The sequence below is a fragment of the Amblyomma maculatum genome, chromosome 4 (genome assembly GCF_055883805.1).
Source record: "Amblyomma maculatum isolate TAMU_Amacu chromosome 4, ASM5588380v1, whole genome shotgun sequence".
Lineage (NCBI taxonomy): Eukaryota > Metazoa > Arthropoda > Arachnida > Ixodida > Ixodidae > Amblyomma > Amblyomma maculatum.
Window position 1 is genome coordinate 14,345,505 of NC_139347.1, and position 10,165 is coordinate 14,355,669.

The window sequence follows — 10,165 nt, forward strand, 5'->3', positions numbered from 1 at the left end:
AGAGTCGCCTGGGCCGAAACAGTCAAGGCAAACATGGCAGAGAAGAGACAACCACCGGCGCAAAACGCCACGAAGAAGTTCCAAGAAGAGAACGGGGTGGTAATAAAAGCCCTAAGAGACGAGAACGAGAAGCTAAAGCAGAGAATCGCCGAACAGGACGCAACCATCAAGGAAATCAACGCGAAGCTAACGACATTAATTGCGATGCAGCAAAAGCAGCAGCTGCTGCCGAAGCCCGCACAAGAGAGGAAACAAGACGAGATAACCGAGGACGAACCAGAGGTCGAGGTGGACCCGAGAGCCACGAAAGCGGCGCGACCGGCACCCAAGAGGAGAGCCATATAGGGCGCCAAGGAACGAAAGACAATGGAGAGAATCGAAAAACAGGACGACAGACTCGACCGTCTCGAGGCGATCAGCAAGGTAACCAACGAAAGCCTTACTGCGCTCACGCAAACGGTTCAGCAGATGACAACGAACATACAGAGCACGATCCAGAACATGATGGCGCAAACGCAAGCACAGCTGCAGACGCAGATACAGGCACAAATACAAGGTATGGAAGCACTGATCATCGCCAAACTGCAGCAATCATGGACGGGACAGCACGTACAGCAACATCCACACCACCAGTGAGAGACCTCTTGGTCTGGCACTGGAACTGCAACGGCTTTACCGGCAAGAGAGCGGTGCTGCAGCAACACTTGCAGCAACTAACGAGGAAAGCAGACGTCATAATGATTCAAGAAACACACAGCGAAGAGACGCCGAGACTGCCGGGCTACCGATCGCACAACAGCCCGCCGAGCAAAAGGGACACGTCCAAGGGCAAGGGCAGAGGGGTCTGCACCTTCGTTAGGAAAGGGATCACCTTCGTGGAACACGAAATGATCGGCAGAAGCGCCATCGAACACTGCACGGTGGAAGTAATCACGGGCAAGAAGAGGAAGGAGAGCACTTTCCTGGTGAACGTCTACAGCAATCCGTCCCACGGACAACAGAAATTCAAGGCACTGCTCCACAAGGCAACTTCAGTCGCGGGGAGCAATACGCTCGTAGTGTGCGGAGACTTTAACGCTCCGAGCCAAGACTGGGGCTACCACAGAACGACGGTCAAGGGGAGAGAGCTGATGCAAGACGCTACCGACGTCGGACTGAACCTAATCACGGATCCGGCCTTTCCCACCAAGATCGGCACATCTGTTACGAGAGACACAACTCCGGACCTTACCTTCGTCAAAACTGACGGAGGATCAAGAGAAGCGAAATGGAGAAACACGGGCCAAGAGCTGGGCAGCGATCACTACATCGTGGAGGTCGTCGTACCGCTAGAAGGTCAAGGCAACACCGGCATAAGGAAGCATCGCATTACGGACTGGGACGCCTTTCGAAAGGCGCTATCCGCGGTGCAAGTGGACATTACGGACATCGAGCATTGGGCGGCCAACGTCGTTGAGACGACGGACGGAGCCACCAAAGAGCTAGAGACGGACGAATGGATAGACAAGATGGACAGTCGGCTGGCCCACCTGATAGAAGCCAAGCAGTCCATAAAGGCGAGGTGGCAGAAGCGACGAACCAACCGAAGTCTAAGGAAGAAGATCGCCGAGCTCAACAGGCAGATCGAGGTCCACTGCAGGGTGCTATGCACCCAACAGTGGAACGAGGCCTGCAACGAAGCCGACGGACAGATGCACAAGGGCAAGACGTGGAACATGCTGCGGCACCTCCTCGACGAAACCAAGACCAAGGGCCACCAACACAACAACCTGGCCAGGATCCTACACAAGGCAATCTGCGAACACGGGGAAGACGAGGTCAAGCGGCGCTTGGACGCCAAGTACCTGCCGACCACCCCCACGGAAAGACACCCGAATTACCAAGGCAAAGAGAACGAGACGCTAGATCGCGACATCCAGACCTGGGAAGTCAGAGTTGCCCTGCAGGATCTCAATGGAAGGTCTGCCGTGGGTCCTGATCGAGTGACCAACAAAGCGCTCAAGAACCTGAACGAAGCGGCCATCGAAACGCTCACGAACTTCTACAACAAGTGCTGGCAAGAAGGAAGGCTACCCAAGCAATGGAAAGCAGCCATGACGATCCTCATCCCCAAGCCTGGCAGGCCGCCCAACATAGAGAACCTCAGGCCGATCTCGCTCACTTCGTGCGTGGGAAAGGTCCTCGAGCACGTTCTCATGAACAGGTGGCAGCGTTACCTGGAAGAATCGGAGTTTTACCCAAATTCCATCATCGGGTTTCGGAACAAACTCGTGACGCAAGACGCCATGATCTTACTGAAGAACGAGATCATCGACGATACGACGGGCACCAAGGACAACAGAGCCGTACTCGGGCTGGAATTTCAGAGCGCCTTTGATAAAGTGAGGCACTCGGCTATCCTGGCCCAAGTATCCAGGCTAAACATGGGCAGGAGGACATACCAGTACATCAAAGACTTCCTGACGGAACGGACCACCGAAATCTGTGCGGGAGACCTGCAGCTCGAAGAGAAGAAGCTGGGCAGCGTCGGAACTCCGCAGGGGTCGGTAATCTCCCCGCTACTCTTCAACCTCGTGATGATCGGGGTGGCCACCCGGCTAGAAAGAGTAGCGGGAGTCCGGCACACCATCTACGCCGACGACGTTACGCTATGGGTACCGGGAGGAAGCGACGGACACATCGAGACAACGCTGCAAGAAGCGGTCAACGCCATCGAGGAGCAGCTGGACGGGTCTGGACTCGTTTGCTCTCCGGCCAAGTCAGAACTGCTGGTGATTCCCCCGAAAGGATCGGGCAGGAAAAGAAAGAATATGGAAGTCAAGTACGAGCGTCCCAAGATCACGGTCAAGACGGCGGGAGGACAAGTAATACCGGAGGTCGAGAAGATTCGAGTACTCGGGCTGCTCATCCAGCGAAACCGAGCCAACGGTGAAACGGTCAACAAGCTCGCGGGCAAAGCGGCTGCGGCAATGAGACTCATCAAGAGGGTGTCCAACAGAAAAGCGGGGATGAAGGAGGAGAGCCTGACTAGGCTCGTTCAATCCTTCGCAGTTAGCCACATAACGTACGTGGCCGCCTTCCACAACTGCAGGCCGAGTGAACGTAACAAGATAGACGCCACCATACGCAAGGCGTATAAGGCGGCACTCGGTCTCCTCGGGGGCACGAGCACCGAAAAATTCATGGCGCTGGGAGTCCACAACACGCTGGACGAAATAGCCGAAGCACAGAGAACGGCGCAACTCGAGCGTCTCTCTGAAACGAGAACCGGAAGACAGATACTGCGGGACCTTGGCCTCGAACCGAGGGAAGGCAAGCAGCAGAAAGACGTACCTATACCAGATAGCATCAACAGAAAGCTCAGGGTCTTCCCGATCCCGAAGAACGTGAACCCCGAGCACAACAGGGAGCGGAGGTTGGCGAGGGCCAGGGCTCTCTTAGACCTCCACGCCAGAGAAGAAGGCGCCGCCTACGTGGACGCGGCGGAGTATCGAGGGAACACCAACGCATACGCGGCGGTGGTTGTCGGGGCATCGACGGGTGCAACGAAGACCGCGGTGTGCGTCCGGACTCGAGAAGCGCACCGGGCGGAGGAGGTGGCCATCGCCTTGGCCGTTTCCGACCCCGGATGCACTACAGTGTTGTGTGACTCTAGAACGGCAGTGAAGAACTATGCCAAGGGTAGGGTATGTAGTGAGGCCGCGCGCATACTGCGCAAGGCCGAAGACATCGGACGCAAAAGTCCTGTGGTGATCAAGTGGTTTCCGGCCCACATGGGCAGTGACGTGTCGGAACGCGGAAACGTGAACCACAACGAGACGGCCAACTCGGCCGCGCGAGGACTAACCAACCGCGCGGCTGCAAGCACGGCCGACTCGGAGTCTTGGTCGCGGCGCAGTGCCAAGGACAAGATGACCACCTTCAACGAAATAGTGAAATGGTACAGACTGAACAGACAGACTATGCCGCCACCTCACCCGGGGCTTACCCGGAAGGAGGCAGTGTTATACAGACAGTTACAGACGGGGTCCCTGCTCACCCCGGTGCTAGCTAAGCACATGTGTCCGAGTGTGCACGCGAGCGACATGTGTAGACTGTGCGCGAAGGAGAGAGCCACCGCGGCTCACATCCTTTGGGACTGTAGCGTAAATCCGCTCGAAGCCAGCGAGAAGACGACGATCCCGCCGCAGCTAGAGGCTGCAACGAGGAGCTGTGATCAAGAGACACAACTCAAGGCCGTCCAGCAGGTCTCGGCAGCTCTAGAGAGGCAGCGACCGAGCGAAACCGAGGAGAGGGGGGGCAGCACCCCCAAGAAGGGGGCGGCGGCCCTCTCGACCCGCGGAAGTAGCGAGGGACGTAACAAGACCTCAAGGAGCACAACGCACGAGACTGACGTAGTGGCCGCGTCACGGTAAAAGCTTGTCCTCCCTGCTTGGAGGGAGCCTAACCGATTCTGCAGGCATTTTAAATAAAAGTTGTTCTCTCTCTCTCTCTCTCTCTCTTGTATAAATTACTGTCAGTCACAGTTCTTTATAAGGGGCTAGGAGTGTTATTAATCCACATAAAGTTGCATTCTCACGTACAATAGGTGGTCTGAGTACTAAACTTGGAAGATATCTTGTGGAAAATGTTTCCATCCACTCCAATATCTCTTCTCGCAGTGCTTATGGCATCACACTCTTATTAATAACTGGCTTTCTGGGAAAGTAATCTTAGACAAATATTAAGACACTTGGGATCCACACAGTTGCCATCCCATTTCAATTACTTCCGTGCATGCAAAGATCTAAAACACATCATATTTGGGCACTTTCGTAAGTTCCAAAAACTAACTAGGTCTTTACTCCAGGCCATCAAATTCGTTCCTTGTAAAACCGATTTATGGACCTTCACTAATTCCCTTCGTGTATCTGTTGGCATTGGGTTCCTAACAGATTGCTTAATTAAAAATTTTTCATATACAATAAATAAAATCAGTTATTCCCATTCACATTTAAAATTGAGATAACTTCACCTTTATCCTAACACACTAAAATGTATTAGCGCCTTTCTTAGCAACCACACTCAGCTCGTCTCAAACAGTCACGACTCACCTCTAGCCCTTGCAAATTTAGCGTACCAAAACGGTCTCTCCTTGTGCCAGTACTATGTTTGACCTATATAAATGACTGGCCTGTTAACACATCATATAGTAGATGCGTGTTTGCCGCCGAGTGCGCAATTTACATAGTGCTTAATAGCGGGGATGACTTCTTGCTTAAAAACAGAAATAAACTATAATTTTAACTGGTGCCAGTCACAGCAGATACAATAAACATAACAAAATTAAAACCCATGCGTGTAACTCAGAATGCAGAGATGTTCACACTACACTGATGACAATGCCGCTTTCAAGTCTGTGTCCTCGTACAGGTACATTGCCATAATAGTATTTTTTGATATTTCTCGAAATACTCACATTAAGGCTCTCAGCCTGAGTTGCTTTGGGACGTTAAGCCTTATAAAATAAACATCAATGTTGTCACGTCAAAAAAAAAAAAGGCTTAGATATGTCCACAGAAATTTCCCTTTATCGACACCTGCATTGACAACGCTATTTTACGCTATACCTATGCGTCCGCAACTTGAATACGTGTTTTCCGTTAAAACTCCTAGCCCCATCACATTAATAAATTAACTAGAAGCCGTGCAAAATCAAAGCGTCTGTTTCATCACTGGAAACAGTCTTCGTGCAGCTAGTTGACGCATATAAAATCTGTCCTTAAGCTTCAATCACTGGCTACCCGCCGCAAAATTTCCTGCATTCGTCTTTTTTTTTTTTCAGACAATTTACGCGTACTAACACAACCTCACTTGAAGACTACCTGTGTAAAAGAAACATTCTTCATCTTACCTCTAGTGGACGAGAATCAAAAACGTCGTTGTTCTCCAGTACAAAACAGTGGCATGATCATATTCCTTCTTTTTCATAAAAAGTCATGAGTCTCCAACTAATCTAAGCAGACAGCTGCTTGTGTCGCTTACTCTGAGCAGTTTAATAGCTAACATGCCCGTAGTGCTAACCTCCAGACTAATCGTCGTTTCTTTTCCTCTTGCACGATTCTTATGTTTCGGATGTTTCTCTCTGCAACTTTTTATTGACTTCTGCATTTTATGGTATTTTTTGATATCAGGCTGCCTCTATAATATGACTTTGTTTATTACTTCCTTCCACTCTGAGTGCGAAAATTATGTAGACAAAATAATTTAAAGAAAATTTCAAGCCTCAAATATGTGCAATATCAGAGCGAAGTCTGCCACCTTTTTCATATCTCTGAGATTCACGCCGCTTTAGAGAGGGCAAACACGCCGAATCTACCGGCGAATAATGAATTACTATTCCTGAAAGCCGCAACTTTCCGGAAAGTTGCATGCAGCTTCCCCTCGAAGCCGTAGGTGAGGTTTTGACGACAGAAATATTTCCAGGCAGTTGTGGCCAACTTCTAGTTATACCTCTCCACAGGCGCTGATAGCCACTGAATGAGCTTTGAAATCTGTAGCCGATGTATCTAACCAGTGTCTTCACCAAAATTATTCAAAACATTCCTCCGGAGCTCCTGTTTGGCCTGTAGAAGATAATACCCTCTTCTAGTACCGGCTAAGGATTCTGCTGCCGGATCAGCCCTCTAGAGATTCTGCTCGCACTGTGCATCAGCTGTTGATGTGTGGTCGTCAGCTTATCTGAGAATTGTGAGTAAGATTCAGAAAAACCTACCTTGCCCACCTGTACATAGTTAAAGTAGGATATCTAAAGATATCTAAGCACCGTGGTCACGTACGCTTCAGCGGAAGTGACTCAATGCGTCGCAATTTCTAATAGTCCGCAGATGCAGGTTAAGACAGTTGAAAGCTATTCAGCTTATACATGTCCAATACGCAAGGTGATAAATACGGGGATCATTCCTTCGGCACCAATTAGTATCTATATACATTCTGCCTGCGTATCTTGACCAAGAAGGAAAAGGTAGCCACATGAGTAAGATATGTGCCCAACACGTTAGCTCCGTCCGTTTTAAAATTAGGGTGGTGTATCTTCAGTGAGGAAATAGCATAAGAACAATCGCTCTTGGGTTATGCATATTTTATGCCTACAAATTTGCCATCATCAAGTAGAAGTAGATTTTCTTTTTTAAATACGCATCACTTGCAGGTAAAGCCCAGAAGTTCCACCTTCAAGTGATGCGTATTTTTAAAGATTTATGGAAGAAGCACCTCTTGAGAGATTTTCGTGCATGGAAGTGTAACCTTGCATCCGTAGGCTCTAAATAAGTCGAATATGGTACTAAGGGACTAGTTGAGCTTTACGTCGTTATGGATTTACATCTTGGAGGAATTTCATTTTACGCGTGAGGGGGCCTCAGCCGAGAATTTGTTCACAGCGCGTAGCTAGAACGTGTACATACATTAAAGCGCTAAAGTGTCAAACACTTCCTCAGCGTGACTCCGGGTACATAATTTGCATGATATCGCGGAAGTGTAGCATGTGTGAATAACACGCAGTGGCGTGAGCGTAAGCACGTCAATGCAAACTTCTATTGGCTAGGACTTATTATTTACAGTTCAGAAATTCCACCACAAGCTAAGCATTTGTGTTGCGATTTCCTCTGTACTTAGCAAAGGTAGTATCAAAGGCAAATAGAAGGCCAACTTTTTCAGGCACGCGCAGGAGCATTCGGTATGGTAAATTACCCACTCGATCCCTCAATATTAATAGAAAATGCGAAATTTGGACGCCGTAAGACCTTTAAAAAGTATACGGTGGGCTAGAGTGGAGAAACGGGGTCGCCCCCTTTCGCCCATGATGGGAGAGCTATTGAGAAACAAGCAGACACTAGTGGGCCACCACACGTCGAATACTTCATGAAGCTTGGCCTAAAGAGACATACTTTTCAACAATATCTAGTAAGTACGAATGCGCTATCGCTGTCGAAGACCAGCGACAGCTCGCCGCATAACTCCAAAAACACCAAAAATGTTTGCAGCGCCGTAGAAAATCTCACAAAATTATCCCCATTGCGGTCCAGCCAGTAACGTGCATCACAGAAGAGTCTTAACTCTGCTCATGGCGAAGCTCAAAGCATGTTGCTCGGGTAGAATGCCGGATAACCTTGCTTTAGGTTTGTCGGCGGCGGCCGAATCAGTATACCCACTCGGCCACCGAATGTCGGTCGACCACATGGGAGACGCACAGATTCCGAGAGCGGAGTGCATACGTAACACTTTTATTGAAATATATGTTTCAATAATTTTCTAAACTGGCCAAAAAAAGCTGCGGTGTGCACTATTCGAGCTTACTGTCTGTTATTAGGAAACTAATCGAAAATGTTAGAGCGCATACCATGCGTTGCGAGTGGTATTGTGCGCGAGCTATTTTATTTGTCGAGAGGATAAAATACACTGATATTTAGTATGTAGTACTACCAGCCGCAGTCACAGATTTTGCCAATGTCTGTCCGATGCCGCTGTCTCGCTCTCTCTCTTCGTGAACTTGATGTGGAGAAATAGCAGGTGGCGACACGCGCGTCGCGCGGGCGCAGCATTGAGGAGGCGGAGCGGCAATACAGCTGCAAAAGAAGCGCTGTCTCTCCCATTCCTATCTCCGTGAACGTGATGAGGAGGAAGGGAAAGTGGCGACACCCGTTTCACGCGACTTGACACTGAGGTAGCGCAGCGACCGCATAGAGGCACCCAGTGAGAGAGTAAGACACTGAGAGAGGGGCGTGTCCGTTGGGGACGTCGTGACCGTCACTTGGCGGTGTTGCACACAAGCGTGTGTTACTCTGGAGTGAGCAGTCGTGTGTTGCTCGCGCGTCCTCAACTTCAGCATCTCTCCCCTCGCACCAGTCACTCACTCTACAGCTTTCACGGACAGCAAACGTGCATGTGAAGTACTTCCTGGGCCTCTGCTCCGAGCCGCTAGCCGCGTCGTGAAGCAGCTTGTGCTTACCTCCGCGCCTTACCTGCCGCTTGCCTTCAAGCGCGTTTTGCTCTCTCTTCTCTCCACCTATGATCCCATCCCAGACCTTTCGGCCGCATAGCAGTGCATTAAGAGGTGCATTGTGCCTGTTTTCGTTCATTTATGAAGATGCTCTAAGGAAAACTGACGATGCGGCTGCGCCGCGCATTTGCTTCCCGTTGCAATGGATGAAGCCTGGCCGTCTGGCCCTGCGGCGCAAGTTCACCGTACTTGACGTGCTGAAGTACACTGGTTAAGCAGTGCTACGCACCTACTTCGCATTTGAATAACATTGCAAATCGGCCGTATTTTTGTATTCCCTATTCAAGAAATTTGAATATTTGTGCTCCTGTATGCATATGTTCGCAGGCCACGCTCGCAACTCTGTTCTACCTCTGCTCGTTCTAGCGACCGCTTTCAGTCCCAAGACTACTTGTAAAATTTTCAATATTCCTTGCAGTTATAAAGTCAGTATCTTGATTAAAAAGTGCACATGCAAAAAGCAGGGAACATGATGTGTCAAAAAGTTTAGTGCATCTGTTTCCTCCGCTTTAACAGCACAAAACCTTGAACGGGGCATTGGGTTCGGCAATCTGTTTCGAAAAGCTTGTCGCAGGTATGAAGCATTTCTAACTTCTTTCTCCAGCTATGCTGAAGACAAGGCAGGAATGCAGGAATCCTCAAGCCAGGAATGCTCATATGGTTTTGCAGCAGTTCAGGTATTAAATTTAATATCTTTTTATCCCGGCCTCATCCACAACAAGATGTAACCAACACAAATGCTCCAATGTTGCTTACCAGCATAACTCAGTACTGCGAAGTCTTTCAATTTATTTATTATTTCATCTTTTATGCCTTTAGAGCTTCCTCAACTACCGCTAGGTACTGCAGTTTTATGCTGGATCGGTTTGCTTTGTAGAAAAGGCTTTCCGGAGCTCTTATGCCCTGTTTAGGATACTTTCTGGCGTGAATGTAAGAGAGTTATAATGTATGCTGGACCAGGAGATCGTGGTATTTGTAGCCAATGCAAGTGCAAGCTTCTGCAATTGCGATCTATGTATCAAGGCTTCCTGAGAAGTTAAAAGTCGTTGATAGGGATCCCTGATTGAATTCTTCCATAGAGTGAAACGGAGAAGTGCAAACAGGGCAGAGGAGCCAATTGTGCAGTCA

The 10,165-nt window shown here is 49.4% G+C and overlaps 1 protein-coding gene across 1 annotated transcript; it reads left to right on the top strand.

The window, feature by feature from the left end:
• The first annotated feature begins 799 nt into the window (after window positions 1-799).
• Window positions 800-4,398, top strand: LOC146190319 (uncharacterized). The gene is given in 2 exon segments (XM_084599786.1): window positions 800-4,301; window positions 4,303-4,398. Coding segments are annotated over 2 exon segments (3,510 nt in total). The 5' UTR covers window positions 800-887.
• The last annotated feature ends 5,767 nt before the right edge of the window (window positions 4,399-10,165 follow it).